This window comes from Chlorocebus sabaeus, chromosome 2, assembly GCF_047675955.1.
Source record: "Chlorocebus sabaeus isolate Y175 chromosome 2, mChlSab1.0.hap1, whole genome shotgun sequence".
NCBI classification, from domain to species: Eukaryota; Metazoa; Chordata; class Mammalia; order Primates; family Cercopithecidae; genus Chlorocebus; species Chlorocebus sabaeus.
The window spans coordinates 75,392,406-75,408,324 of NC_132905.1; the positions used below are offsets into that span (position 1 = coordinate 75,392,406).

At 36.9% G+C, this 15,919-nt stretch overlaps 1 protein-coding gene across 2 annotated transcripts in view; it reads left to right on the forward strand.

The window, feature by feature from the left end:
- ADAMTS5 (ADAM metallopeptidase with thrombospondin type 1 motif 5) overlaps positions 1-15,919 on the forward strand; it is a 99,368-nt gene that overhangs the window by 50,438 nt on the left and 33,011 nt on the right. For both annotated transcript variants that reach the window (XM_073009996.1, XM_073009997.1), the window contains exon 8: positions 7,974-8,062. In XM_073009996.1, the coding sequence (XP_072866097.1) occupies positions 7,974-8,062 (89 nt within the window). The remainder of the gene's footprint in view (positions 1-7,973; positions 8,063-15,919) is intronic.

Genomic DNA, 15,919 nt, shown 5'->3' on the forward strand with positions numbered 1-15,919 from the left:
CTTAGTTAAAGTTCTATGAAAACTATTGCTTCAAGTTCTTTTTACCGGACTATCAACCCCCGAAGATTGCATACTATTAAAATTTTGGTGTTAAATTACAAACAGCAAGCAGCATAATCTACCGCTTCATTTTTATTTTTTGTATCTAAACTTAGTCCAGACATAAAGTTAGAGTTGAGATAATAATGTAAGCATAGAAATTTTTTTAAAACACCTGAAATTGACTAGCAAAAGCCTATTTTATAACATTTATAACATTAAGCTTCCTAAGAGCATTAATTCTTTTTAAACCCAGAATCATTTCTTTTCAGCATACATTTCAAACACTGAATTTCCCTCTCATATCAAATAATATTGTAGAATTGTGGTACTTTAAATTTTCTCCTTAGGAGGATATATGCTTTTAAATAAATGATTTAAAACATCTATATTTTTTAAAAGATGATATAATACACACACACACATACACTAGCTATCAAAATATAGCTAAGATTTGTTCAACATCTCATTGAGTTAGGCCCTGTGGTAATCACCCCACAAACTTTCTACCACAAATTTCTCTCCATGCTCTTTGGCTCTTGTGATACTGGTATTAAGATTCCATATTACAGGTAACAGTCACAATATAATAGCCATCAATTATTAGCTATTCGGTTGGTGCAAAAGTCGTTGCGATTTTGCTATTTCTTTTATGGCAAAAACTGAGATTACTTTTACACCAACAGAATAGCTTTCACCAAGTGCCAATCACTGTTGTAAACACCTTAGATGGTTATTATCAATTGTTGGTTTCTGTAATCACTGAGTCTTAAATCCTTTTGGACTGTGAATCTGAGTGAGAGATTGCAGGGTAGCTGGAGGACTGACTGTGCAAGATTAGAGAAATGGAGGGAAGTGTTTAGGTCTAATGTGTCGGCCCCCTGAGTAAAAGCAAGAACATTCCTAAAATTCCAATGAAAATGGTAAGAAAACTATGGAGAATTAGACCAGCAGTAAGGATAACACCAGGAGCTGAGGGTAGCACGGAAGACTGTTGTTTAAGGAAAGAGGAGAGATAATTTGATTTAGAAAACTAAGAAATTGCCGGTAAGAGTTTTTGAAAAATAAGTTCAGTATTTTTCCTTACAAACTCCTTCACAGCTGGTAATGAGTTGGGTCAGACAAGGTCAAAGGCATAAAAGTGCTAATGGCGGTAGCTTTTGGATTAGGAGTAGAATGAACAAAGGAGATGCTTAGAAATTTGTGAAGTCCAAATCATCTCTATTTCTCACATTCTGTTGGGTCTTTTTTGATATATTATTGAGTGTTTTATCTGTTCAATTAAATTCATATTTTCCCACAAAATAAATGATTATATGTCATTATGTAGACATAGGTGAGGGAGTATAGTAGAATAGCCCTGCTTTTTCTAGTTCCCTTCCATGTCTGTCACATAAGGAGACATCATGTCAGAATGATTAACCATCTGGGACAGTGCCTAGCCCAAGACCTCTCTCCAACATACATTCGTAAGATTTTCTGCAATATGGATTTCTCCTTCTACTTCCAGCTACCTACAATGCTTTGTCTCCCTACTTAAGCCTCCATTGGGATTTGCCCTGAATTGGAATTATGGACTTTTTATTGTTGTTATTTACTATAAGAAGCATCTAAATCTTGGAAAGCATGAAAAAATATTTCTTAATCACTTATAAGTAGACTGCTTCCAAAAATAGTGGCTGAGCCAGTTTTAGATTTTAAAAAGAGTATTTTATCTACAAAAATGTTGAGAAGCATTAATCTCTTCATCTTCCAAATATGTCTGGTACCTACTAGACATTGTAAAGATTCTACGTAGATTGTTTCTTTACTGTCAAGCTCCTTTACCATCCCTCTGGCTGTTCAAAGATGTTGCTTTGAACACTCATAGGAAATGCCTGACTATGACCAGCTACAGGAGTGTCAGACAGAATATTAGTATATTAGAACAAGCAATAGATGTCTCTTTTTTAAGATTATGTTAAGACAAGCCAGTTCATAGCTCTACGCTGCTACCACTTGAGTAGAATCCTTCAATCTTCTATCCTGAACAACAGCAAATGCCTCTTTATGGGACTTCCTGCTGCCTTCAGCAGTTAGACTAATCATGAAAAACCTTAAGTGAGATCATTTAACTACTCTGCCAAATATTCTCCAACACCTTACTAACTTACTGAAAGTAGGAAACAATCTTCTTTCCACAGGCTTCAAGGCCCCACAGGATCTGATACCACAGACCTGTCTGATTTTCCCTCCTTTTCTCACCCCTTGGTTCACTCTCCAGCTACTTTGCCTCTCTGTTACTCTTTACAGCATCAAGTTTAAACCTCGTCTAGAATCCTTTGCCTAAAACACTCTTCTCTAGATATACACTGGCTTCCTTTTTTCCTTCAAGTCTCTATTTAAATGTTATCCCTCAGAGAGGCCATCTCTGACCACCCTAAATTAAATAGACATATTCCTCCTTCATTTTTGTTCATGTCACTTATAAGTTCCTGAAATTTCACCATATCCTCATTTGTATAAGTCTGATATCCCTATCATATAACCAGATGTAGAAATGTACATACTTTGAGAGCATACTCTTTATTTTGTATCATTGCTGTATCACCAACTCCTAAGAAGGTACCTGGCATATATTAAGAGTTCAATAAGTACTTGTTGAATAAATGACTGAATCAATAAGTTGATGGCAACCCAGTCAAATAATAATTATTAAAGGGTTCAGGAAATGGTTGATGATGTCTCCTCAAAATGGGCAAAATGTGGGTATGTAAATATTTTTAACAAGTAATACTGTTAAAAAAAAAAAGATATTTTAGAAAATAATCAAGCCAAGTTTAGGCCCAAGAAGTAGAGGAGCCATGGTAGATGGGTGATAGCAAGAACCTGGCTACTTGATTCAAAGACAGATCTTCAGTGTCCCTGGTATGACACCAACATGGAAGACAGAATTCTAAAGATGTGCCATAGTTCTCGTCCCTTGGTCATTCAATCAAACACAAATTGAGGTACTGCTGTGAAAATACTGTGTATATGGAATTAATGTTAATAACCAACAACCTTAAAATAGAAAGATTAGTCTGGATTAACTTGAGAGCCCAGTTTAATCACATGAACTCTTAAAAGCAGAAGAGAAAGGCAGAAGGGGAATTTAGAGGAATTCCAAGTATGAGAAGGAGTCCATGCACCACTGCTGGCTAGGAAGATGAAGAAAGGGATCAACAGGCTAAAGGATTCAGGTAGCATCTAGAAAGCTGAGAATGACACCTGGCCAATGGGACAGCCAGCAGGGAAATGAGAACCTCAATTCTACAACTTCAAAACAAATGAATTCTAGCTAAAACATGAAGGAGTTTGTTGGAATCAAATTCATCCTTAGAGCTTCTAGAAAGGAATGCAGTCTGCTGACACCTTGATTCCAGCCTTGTAAACCCAGAGCAGAGGCTCAGCTGAGTTCTGCTGAGCTTAGATATCTACAAACTGTGATATTATAAATGGGTTTGATAAAGATGCAGAATGATTGGCATTTGTTATTATATTAATAGAAAATGAATGTACACATGAAAACAAGGAATAATCTCAATCTAGAGTGGATTATTAGAAAGGCTATCATGTCAGGCCCATAAGCAGAATGAACAAAATTACAATCCAGTTATTGGGGTTGATGCAGGACTTTTTTCTGCTCCTTAGCTCAGCTAGGTGCGGGTTCTTGTCTCATGACCAGGAAGATTTAGGCACACAGACACCAGAGAGTGAGTGGTGTAGAATGTATTAAATGAAAGGAAAGCTCTCAGCAAAGAGAAAACATGGGGGGCGGGGGGGGTGCTTCCCCTACCCAAAAGCAGGAAAGTCCCCCAATATGGCTGAGCCTGGGGCTTTCATGGACTCAGAATGGGGAGTGCATGCTGATTGGTTTGTGAGTATGCAAAAAAGTTTGAAGTGAAAACACCACTCAAAGGTGGGCACGACAATGTAGAAAAACAATTAGGATAGGGTAGGTATATGTAAAATAGGCTTAGGGTGGTCAGTCAGAGGAAAGCATGCCAAGCAGGAAGACAAGTCTTAATCTGATCTGAGGATTTAACTTGTAGCTTGGCTTTCAGGCTTTAAACTGTCTTTGGCTTGAAGGTGGGGTTTCAGCAGGGACCTGCCCCATCAGCCTAGGCATTTGGTGGCCTCCTGTCACTATCAGGGTTACAGAACAAGGTGGAAACAAGAAAACTCAAACTCAGGGTTACCAGATCAGGCACAAAATCTTGGAATAAGACCATCGACTAATCTAATTTTGATATCAACTCACTTGAGCTGTTAACAAGGGCTGCATATATACACCCTGACTCCAGGACAGGATTAGTTAAAAATGTGACGTAGAGTAGCAATCTATAGCCACAGTGATAAAAACAAGCAAACACAAGGCAGAGAAAACAGGGGCAAGAAAAATGGAAGTTAATGGATACGGAAATTTATTACCTGGAAAAATGTTTTCCAAAATACAGCTAAAAATTCTTTGTTGGCAGTCAATAAATGTGTATTGGTTTTAATCAAATGAGTCAAAAATTTAACAAAGGTGTTTTGGTTATATATTGATGTTAATACAACTTTCTAAATGGAGTGGTTTAAAGGAACACTTTATTGAATATTATGATTTTGTGAGTCAGGGCTCTCAGCTAGATGATACTTCTGCTCCACACAGCAAATGGACTTGGCAGGAGGGTCCAAGACAGGTTTAATCACATGCCTTGTGTCTTGGATGGGACAACTGGATAATCAGTCTCAGCTGAGTTCCTCTCCCTCTCCAGGCATTCTCAAGGCCTTTCTGTGTGGTCTCTTCAGCAGGGTGTTCACTCTTCTTACAAAGTGGTTCAGGGTTCTAAGAATAGGTGTCTGCAGAAAACCAAGTAGAATCTATAAGGTTTTTTATGCTCAAGCCTTGGAAGTGCCAGAGTATTCTTTTGTAACACAACTAGTTAAAAATTTCACAATGCGTGAATCAAGAACACTCAAAGATACTTCCTTGATTCTTCTAGGAATTGAAAAATTATAAAATATGCCACTTTATACTTTGGTTACCAACTTTTTAAAGTAAATTTTTCATTGTTAACATGTCTTTCCTACAGGCAAAAACATGAGGATTTTATTTCAGAAACAACATGATTTAGAATTACGAAGTCATAATAGTTATCAATGAAGAGGGAATTATTACCTTTTATATCCATTCAAGTATAAAATACAACACTTGCTCTTAGCCAAAAGGCTGAGAAGCGATCAGGTATAAAATAAGCAAACTGCAGATAAGAAGTCACACTCTTGTAATTAACTTAGTACACCAGATCTGACTGGGGAAGCCTCCTTGTTGAGGGTGGAGAGGATGAATTGATTCTTTTGTTTGTTTGTCTGTTTGTTTGTTTGTCTCCCTGTCTGAATGTCTTCCCCTGAAAAAAATATTTCAACATTTCTGAGAGGCGTTGTTTCTCTGTGAACCAGAGGTATTCAGATATAAGGTAGACGGGAAGTAAGGGGGCCATTCTGTGGATCAGGATGTAAGCAGGCCCCAAATGTAAGACTGGAAAGAAAGTTTTTATCTGTTACACATGTAAAGTTGGATAAGACATCTTCATTTTACGAAACAGATTAAGCCAGATGTGTACGAGAGTATAATGAATTGTTCAGGCATCATCTGCTGGGTCATTTCATGAGCAACTGAAACCCTTCTAATGAGGAAAATGAAGACTTGGGAAAAGTGATATTTAGAAAATGTAGATAGCCTTAGTTTGGATCTATTTAATGAAGCTACAATTAAGTTCTAGCTCCATTCAAGTGATACAGCTCACTCCTAAGTCCTACCTGTTCCTCTGCCATTGCTCTTACAGGGGCTGGTCAGAGATTGTGGATGAGTTATATAAATCCCTCAACACAGACTTTAAAAGGCACCTACTGCTAAAAATGGAAATGGGTCAGGAAACTACAGAAAGGACAGCTTGTATGTTGCACCCTCCTCATACTGAAAGAATGAAACTATTTTAATATTGATTGTTTCTAGAGCCCATTATTGTTATTTTTACAATCCATTAGAATCAGACTCCTAAGCCATTTCCAAAATTTTTGCATTGACTAGTCCCCATTACGTAAGCTCAGTGACAGAATTAGACGTAAAATCCAGAATTGCCATTGTAGATTTTTTTTTTCATTTTGGGGTCATAGGAGGAAACAAAAGTCTCTCTAAAATAGGCCCCAGTTGGCTGTCACATCTTCTTGAAAATAAGTGTTCTCTCGAAGCCCTTTAACTTTGATCTTTCATTTATCCTTTTCCAACAAAAATCTGTGTTGTATAGGAACTTAACATCTGATGCAGAGGAACAAATGCTTCTTTAAGAATCTTATTAAAACTGTAGTTGATTTAATAAATGAGCATGCACACAAAATATTATGTACAACTTTGAGAGAATTCATATACCTCCAGAAGCTAAATAAGAAAATCCAATGTAACATAAACGAAAAGAAATGTGCTGTAAATGGAAATTTTCTAGGAGGTAACTTCTTGCAAGTGAAAATTTTGCTCCTAAAATTAGAACGTATTTGGTATTCATCGATGCTTTAAACAATTCTTGAGCACACAAGTAATATGATCCAGAATAATATAGGGATGTGATCACAAATAAGACTTGGTTTCAGTATTCAACGAGCAAAAGCCAAGGAGGTGCATATATAGGAAATTACATTGCAGTGGAATAGCTTCTATGATACAGGTAAATGTAGTATCAATCATGTAATACAATAGCCAGAGAAGCAATGAGGCTCTTAAAGTGCATTAATACAGTTATAGATGGTGATGCTCTTCCTAGTCTGCATTGATAAGGTGTGCAGATTCTGACAATGCTAACTTCCATTCTACCTGCTTTTTTTGCTCCATACCAACATCTGCTCAGCTAGAGACTAGGTCTTTGAGCAGTTGAACCAATATCAACAATTAACCATCCCTGGAATTTCTGTTATGTAAGAACTTTTTTTGTTAAAGGATTAAATCACTGCAGGATATTCTGAATTTTGTAGACAAAAGCATTTCTAACTGATCCAGTTTCTCATGGGAATTAGGATTCTCAACCTTGGGAATCTTAATAATAATATAAACAGATTGAAGCTCCGTTTAGAGAAAGGTTAGAAAAGTGGAAGACCTAAAACTATGTCCTATATTGTATAACAAAATAAAGTTTGGAAAATGGACTTCAGAACAAAACAGCATGTCCTTTCAAATAGTTGAAGGGTTAGCATGGAAAAGAAAAGTTATAATTATTTTACATAAGCCGAAGGGTACAATGAAAACCAATGAGTTGGTCAAAGTAAGAACCAGTGTAGAAAAAAGTTTCTACCATTCTCACATTTCATTTTTTCTTCCAAACACAGTTGCTTCAGAAGTGTCATAACTGTAGAGGTTTATTTTTACCACTCCCTTTCACCCATGAAAAGTTTTCCAAAAGGTCAATGTATGCTTTGTGTTTATACACATCACTTTAAGTTAGTTTTATGAATACTTGTCCTACTATTTTTTTACTACGTAGACTACTTATACTTCATGCATTCAGTATATAATGCTGACCAATTACAAATTTCTAGTTTTAATTTTCCCTTAGTACAGTGGTTCTAAATCAGGAAAAATTTCTCTCCATGGGATATTTATGATGTTTGGAGATGTTGTGAATTGCCACAACAGTGGGAGGGATGCTATTGACATCTAATGGAAAGAATCCAAGGAAGCTGAAATTCACAGAACAGCCCCCCAACACAAAGAGTGATCCTCTCCAGAATGTCAGTAGTCCTGAGATTGAGGAACCCTGCTTCAATAGACTACTCCTGTCCTATTGTGCCTGCATCATAAACATGCTCAAGGGAATACTTCTTGCCTTCTAATTAGATGTGATCAACATCCTGTTACTCTTTTCTCCTTGCTCCTTTAGAAGTTGGGGCAGCAGAATCTGGGAACCAGAGCTTCATTCTTGGAACATTGGCACTTGCTGTATGTTTCCTGAGACCCAAATAGCCTCAGGTAGGTTATGAGCTGTGGGCACTGTTGGGAAAATTGATGGATTATGCAGGTGAGCATGGCATAGACTGATGACAGGCAATTACTGTAAATCACCATTAGTTCTACTTCCAGCCATATGCAACTGATTGCAAGAAATCTATGGAAAACAGCCCTGGCCCATCCATTTTAGAAAATTAGTGTTGTACCTAAAGCCAGTTTTGCACATTTTCTGAATGAGCTAAATGGAATGTTTTCCATATAGCCAAGTGAAAAGAATTGAGAAGAATGAAAGTTTTGTTTCCTCAATGGTATTTTTAAATAATATCTTATTTTAGGTGCAAATAGCATGTATTTTTAAATAGTAAACTCTGTAAATGACCATGTTCTAGTTTTTAGGGAATTCTAGGAACTACGAAAACATGATACTACAACAGACAATCCTAATTCATTTTCCAATGTGCATTTCTTAGTATAGATATTGGTTTTTTGTTTAATAATATTTTTGTTTAAAAATTCTTAAACTTTTGCTTGAGAGTAAGAGTTATTTAAAAGCTTGTACATGAAGATTTACGCCAAAATATACATTCTTAAGCTTGGCCATTTAACATTAGGGCCATTAAACTTGGCCCTAATGTTATTCTAATTGATGAAAGAAACAAAAATTTGGGGAGCAAGGCGAGTTTTTTTCTTTCTGTTTTTTCCAAACACAATTTCCTAATTTAGAAAAGTCACCAGTAACACAATAGCCAGAAATTTGGTCAATACCAAAAAGGAACCACAGTAAACAATATCTTAGAGGTCAAGAAGAGAAGAGACAAATGAAGAGAAAGGAGGAGAAGGAGGAAGAAAAAGAAGAGGAAGAGGATAAGGGAGGGAGGAAGAGGAAGACTGGAAGAGGAGGGGAAAGGAGAGAGAGAAAGCGAAGGCTACAAGCAGTATGATGGCTAAGATCAGGTAAGATCAGCGGAGAAAACACTATGAAGTTCTACTTACATTTTCATGAGGTTACTATTCATTTTTAGATATGTACAGTGTACTTGCCACTGGATTCCATCATGTCAAACCAGGATTCCTGAGGTTCTTGTTTATTTCTGCTATCTAAAGCCATTTCCTTCCACCTCCTAAGGGACTCAACATCACAGCTTTCAAGTCAAGGCCAAAGATGCTACATCTCCAGAAGCAAGTGTACAATTTGAAAAATGATTGCACTTTGATGTGCTTACTTTTCTCTCATGGAAATGATTCTCAATCGTAAGAGTCAATCTTGACTCAATTCAAAGCCTGATATACACAAAGACTAGTATGTTAAAGTACGCAAGCCACCAAAATGAAGGGTAGTCACTAAAAACAAATTATATTGGTTTTGATTCACTGTGCATGTGATATAGATGGAAGAGTGAATAATTCCTTTTCTCAGTTCAAAGCTAAACTTTGGAAGCAACATGTTTTCCTGGATGTTTAACTAAATCTTCTTGGCTAACTTTACTAAGTCAGAGCAACAAACTTCCAAAACACTATTGCATTTAGAAATGCAGTGGATTCTCACTTGTGAGGATTCCACACTTTAAAGAATATTTGCAGCTCAGTGTTTGACCCCATAGTACCTGCCTTCCTCTGGAATCCAGCAGATGACAGGTACTTATCTAAATTCCAGCCAACCTTTCCAGCCACATGTGCAACTGTTATACCTATCAAACACACTGATGATTCTGACACAAAGGCCAGATTTCCTCTAAATGCTCATGTCTCTGGGTCTTTGCCATATAATTCTTCAGCCAGGTTGCCTTTCAATCATCTTTCCTAACAAAGCTCTATGCAGTTATAAGATCTCATTTGTCATGCAGATGGCCCAATTCTGCTGCTACTATTAATTCTACTACACACACACACACACACACACACACACACTCATTTCCAGTAAAAAACAATTGCTATGTCTTCTAAATGTCCATTTTATGGGTATCTATATTATTATACTTTTCTATTTTTGCCTTGACTTTAAATGAATTGCAGAAGTCTGTTTCTTCCTTACCCTGACAACTTTACTACCCCACATTACAAGTTCTGAGAGGGCAAAGGTCATGTTTTAAACATCCTTATATTTGCAATCACTACAAGTTTGTTGTATGAATGATTACATGAATATGTATTGTAATATTAGCTAGAACAAACATTGTAATTTACAATGTAAATTTGTAAATTACAATGTAAATTACATTTACAATATAATTTACAATACAAAACACTTAATTTAAAAATGCAATCTGTCTTTATTTAGAAATGTTGATGCTTTATCCATCATGGATTGTTGTGCAGTAATTCACATTTTTAAAACTGTAACACTAAAGTATTATTTTTCTTGATAACAAAGTCTACCAAATCTCCTCCCTGCTCAAATTTGCTGCTGGAAGCAAGTCCTTCACTTATCTTATCATAGACCCAGTACCAGAATGTTTATTACATCTAATGTAGCTGATGAAAAGTTGGTAGAACATGCTTTTTAACTTATTGTTAATGCTAATGAAATTCTGTTACTGAAGAAAAATAATGTAATGCATAGATTAGAGAATTAAGGAAGCTTAAAAATCATATCATCCACTCCCCTCATTTTAAAGATAAAGCAAGCACCTAAGGGCCAGGAGTTTAGGAGAAAGTAGTCTAGGAACATCCTTTTTCTTCCTTTTTTGTCGGTAATGTGAAGCCTTCATCGGGTGAGAGGTCTGTGGCCATGAACAGAGCCCAGTAAACTTTCCTATGCATTGGCACCAGTTCAAGATCTCGGCTTTGTTGGTACTGTTCTCTATCATTCTGTAGTCAATGTATCTTAGATGACAATATATTTTAAAATTTAAAAAGCACAAAGAAGTAATCTTAGATCCTTGGTAATTCTGGCTTATTCCATTTGCCAATTGGCTCTCATATTTTGGCATGAACATGTATTTCCTTGAAGGATTTTATAATAAAAACACTAAAGTAACAGCATTTTCAAGAAAGTCAGAGAGAAGCAATGATCTATTGTCTTATTGAAGGTTTCTCTTCTACCAGATAAGGAAACCAATACTAAGTGAGAGGAAATGTTTGCTGACAGATGTTCTTGCCCTAAGTCAGTGGTTTCTGAATCTTGGCTGCATTAAAGTCAACTGTGGCACTTTTTAAACATACCTGTGGAGCAACAGGAACTCTCATTCATTGCTGGTGAGAATGAAGACTAATACGGGCACTTTGGAAGACATTTTGGCAGATTCCTACAAAACTAAATATGCTATTACCATATAATCCAGCAATTGTACTTCTTGGTATTTACCCAGAAAGACGGAAACTTCTGTCCACACAAAGATGTTTATAGCAGCCTTATTCATAATTGCTAAAACCTGGAAACAATGAAGATCTCCTTCAGCAGATGAATGAATAAATACGTTGTGGTATATCCAGACATTGGGATATTATCAAGTGCTAAAATAAATGAGCTATAAAACCATAAAAAGGCATGGCAAAAACTGAAATGCATGATACTAAGTGAAAGAAGCCAATATGGAAAGCCTGCATACTTTGTGATTCCAAATGTTTGACATTCTGGAAAGGGCAAAACTATGGAGACAGTAAAAAGATTACTAGTTGCCAGGGTTTGGGGATAGGGAGGAATAAATATGCAGAGCAAAGGAGATTTTTAGGGCAGTGTGTTAGTCTGTTTTCACCTTCTCATAAAAACATACCTGAGACTGGGCAATTTACAAAAAAAAAAAAAGAGGTTTAATTGGACTCACTATTCCACATGGCTGGAGAGACCTCACAATCATGGTGGACGGCAAGGAGGAACAAGTCACATCATACATGGATGGCAGGAGGCAAAGAGAGGGTGTGCAGGGCAACTCCCGTTTTTAAAGCCATCAAATCTTGTGAGACCCATTCACCATCACAAGAACAGCAACGGTAAGACCTACCCCCATAATTCGACCATCTCCTACCGGGTCCCTCACACAACACATGGGAATTATGGGAGTTACAAGGTGAAATTTGGGTGGGGACGCAGAACCAAACCATATTAGGCAGTGAAACTGCTCTGTGTGATACTGTAATGGTGGATACATGTCATTATACATTTGTCCAAACTCATAGAATGTACAACACCAACAGTGAACCCTAAAGCATGGATTCAGGGTGATAATAATGTGTCAATGTAGGTTCATCAATTGCAACAAACGTACCACTCTGGTGGGGGATGCTGGGAACAAGGGAGGCTGTGCATATGTGGGAGAAGGGTATATATGGGAAGTCTCTCTACCTTCCTTTCAATTTTGCTATGAACCTGTAAATGCTCTAAAAAACAAATGTATTAAAAACAAACAAACAAACTAACAAAAAACAACATCCAGGTCTCACTCCAGACCAATTAAATCAGAAGCTCTGGGTTGAGGCACAGGTGTTGTTGTTGTTGTTGTTTTCTCCTCAGGAGATTTCCAAAATGAAGCAGTGAAACAAATTATTTCTGTACATCTTTATGACAATGTTCTCATTCCTTGTTCTAGAATTTTTTTTATAGACTATATGCTTTGTGGTTTTTTATAGACTATATGCTGGGTGTTTAGTTGCTCAATTTTGAGTGGAAAAAGATTGTCAATCCAGACGATGATTTTTGCAATAAAGAGAAAAGCTAGCCTCCATCAAGTTTCACTTCATTTAGGGGAGTTTTCCAGTCATAATTTAAAAGCCAAAAAGAGGTGCGTCACCTCGCCTGGCTAATTTTTTGTGTGTTTGGTGAAGACAGGGTTTCACCAGGTTGCCCAGCCTGGTCTCAAACAGCTGAGCTCAGGCCATCCATCAACCTCGGCCTCCCAAAGAGCTGGGATTACAGGCGTGAGCCACCTCGCTCCACCCTCAGGCCCTGGCTTGGTGGCTTCTTTCTTGTCCAAGCTCAGAGATTGGAACCTAGAATGTGGAACCCAAGAATGTGCTTTTCATATCTGTCACACCAGAGATGAAATTAGAGAAAATTCTGCCCTTGTTCACCTCTTGTATTTAATTTATAGTGCTGTTGCCACTGTGTGTGCATTATTATGGGAATTTTAATAGGAAGTTAAGAAGAGGTATACTATTAAGCATGCCTAGTATTCCAACTCAGAAATCCTATATATCCTTTTTTTTTTTTTTTTTTTTTTTTTTTTGAGACAGAGTCTTATTCTGTCACCCAGGCTGGAGTGCAGTAGTGCGATCTCGGCTCACTGCAACCTCCACCTCCCAGGTTCAAATGATTCTCCTGCCTCAGCCTCCCGAGTAGCTGGGATTATAGGTCTCTGCCACCATGCCCAGCTAATTTTTGTATTTTTAGTAGAGATGGGGTTTAACCATGTTGGCCAGGCTGGTCTCGAACTCCTGACCTCAGGTGATCCACCTGCCTCAACCTCCCAAAGTGCAGGGATTACAGGCATGAGCCACCATGCCCAGCCTCCTATATACTTTTATAACCAGAAAAAAGTAATAATAAAACTAAAAATTCTGGTGTTTGTCCTATGTTCTGGAACATTAGATACAGTTTATGAGTTTCATCTGGATGCAGGCTAGTGGCTCACAACTATCTAGTATCCCCACTCCCAGTCTCTTATGCTTAAGGCCAGATCTCCCATCTTGAAGCCTCTCTTGAATCCTGAATCCTCTTGAAGCTTAGGTTTTGTTAAATCAATAAATGTGGATCAAAATTCTCAGTCCATAAATCTTAGCAAGTTTTTAAACACCTCTGAGCTTTAGTTTCCCCATCTGCATGGTAGGGGATATAGCATAACTGTATACTATATAGCACAGAGGAATAGCTCCATAAATATTTGGTCTCTTTTTTTCAGAGATTCTTTCTTTCTTATTCACTCTTTTTCATGGAACTCTACTTAAAGTTGTTAAAGGCTACCAGGTACCAATTATTAAAATAAAACTCTGGATCCTGACATGATAGGGCGTGTGCAAGCCTAACTTTCCTGCTTTACCTTCCACTTTGCCTGTGTCCTGCACCCTGAGGTTACTCTCAACCACCTGACATGACTTGGCTGTCACCCACATCCTTGCATTCTAGGAGCCCATCCCCTCTGTATGGGTACTCTACCCCATCTTTTTGTTACTGAAATTGTGTCCTTTCTGAAGGGCCAATTTAATTGTTGCTTCCTCCAGAAAGCTACGAGGACCTCACTTCAAAGAACTTCTTCCAAATTTAGAGACTCAAATTGATCCCTTGCCTTTTTAAGTCAAAAGTCAAATAAACCAAGAACATGCCAAGAACTTATTTAAGTTCACGGTGAAGTCAACAAATGAAAGAAGAAAATAAATATACCTGAAAAAAGAAACATTCTAAAATATGTTTTTAATAAAAAACCTAATGCTTCATTTATATTTTTTCTTCTAATTTAAAAAAGATAAGTTAAATGCAATTTGTTTCATTTTAGCTTAACCTTTTTTCACTATAAAAGGGCGAGTGTTTATACTAATCCTCTGTGTAGATGAAATACTTAGATTGTTAAGGGGTCTGGTATACATCCTGTTTGCAAACTAAAATTTCTTTCTTAATGAAGAATAAATTGTGCATGTGCAGACCTGAAACAAAAACCTCACTTTGGAGCTTTGCTATTAGTTCCAGTCTTTATAATCTGCATCTCTAAAATGTTCCACTTCACAAAGTACAAAGCTGTTTTCATAGTTCTCTCCTAACTTGTTTTCCTGAAGCACTCCAATCAGTTTTATGCCAGTGAGTGTCTGTTGTGTTTATTATATTTTGCATTTTCTCCACCCAGGCCCCCACCCTCAAATCCCACATTGTGAGCAAGTCTTTTGAGTATCCAAGCTTCTTAGCAAATTTTCCAGCAAATAGAATTTTTTGGAATTTTTTCCACCTTTGGTTGATGGGCTTACCCTGAAATAAACCAGTCATGTTTGTGCTAAACTTCTAATGGAACTTCACTTCCACTCACATTTGATGAATGAATGACAAACTGAATATACCAACAAAATCAAGACATGAATAAAAATAGAGAGAGACAGAGAGTCACTGAGTAAAACAGAAAGAATGTGAGAAGAAAACTTTGGGAGAGAGAATAAATGTTTATTTCTGTGGCTTCTATAACAAAAACTTAGCAAATGTATTTTCCCTAGGCTAAATATGAATGTCTGAACATCTGAGAGAATCAACTAAATAAGTTAAACCCTTATTTTATTTCCATTAGATGTACTCAATAACTATTGGTCCCTTCTACTGACATCAAAATGTTGATAAACCTATTACTATGTAAGCGTTAAAAGTCACAAAGTGAATGTGAGATCACTTTGTGATTTGGAATTTGGAATTTAAATACTAACTAGGCCTATCTAGGTGAGTCAAGAAGCAAACAGTGACAAAGTCTTACCCAAAACATCAAACCAAATGGGATCTAGACTTTCTTGCCTCTGAGAAGCCCTTTGGCCTCAATTATAGTCACTCCTTTAGTTTTTGGTTCCATACTATATACTTTCATTTTGATTTTCTTAATTTCTCTGTATTTTTAAATATTTTTTCATTATTTTTAAAAAATTCTTGTGGGCACACAATAGGTGTATATATTTATGGGGTACATGAGATGTCTTGATACAAGCATGCAATGTGAAATAAGCACATCATGGAGAACAGGGTATTGATCCCCTCAAGCATTTATCCTTTGAGTTACAAACAATCCAATTACATTCTTTAAGTTATTTAAAAATATACAATTATTGGTTATAGTCACCTTTTACACTATCAAACAGTAGGTCTTATTCATCTTTTCTCCCTATTTTTGTACCCATTAACCATACCCACCTGCCCCTCAACCCCCCACTATCTTTCCCAGCTTCTGATAACCATTCCTTTATTCTCTATGTCCTTTTCCA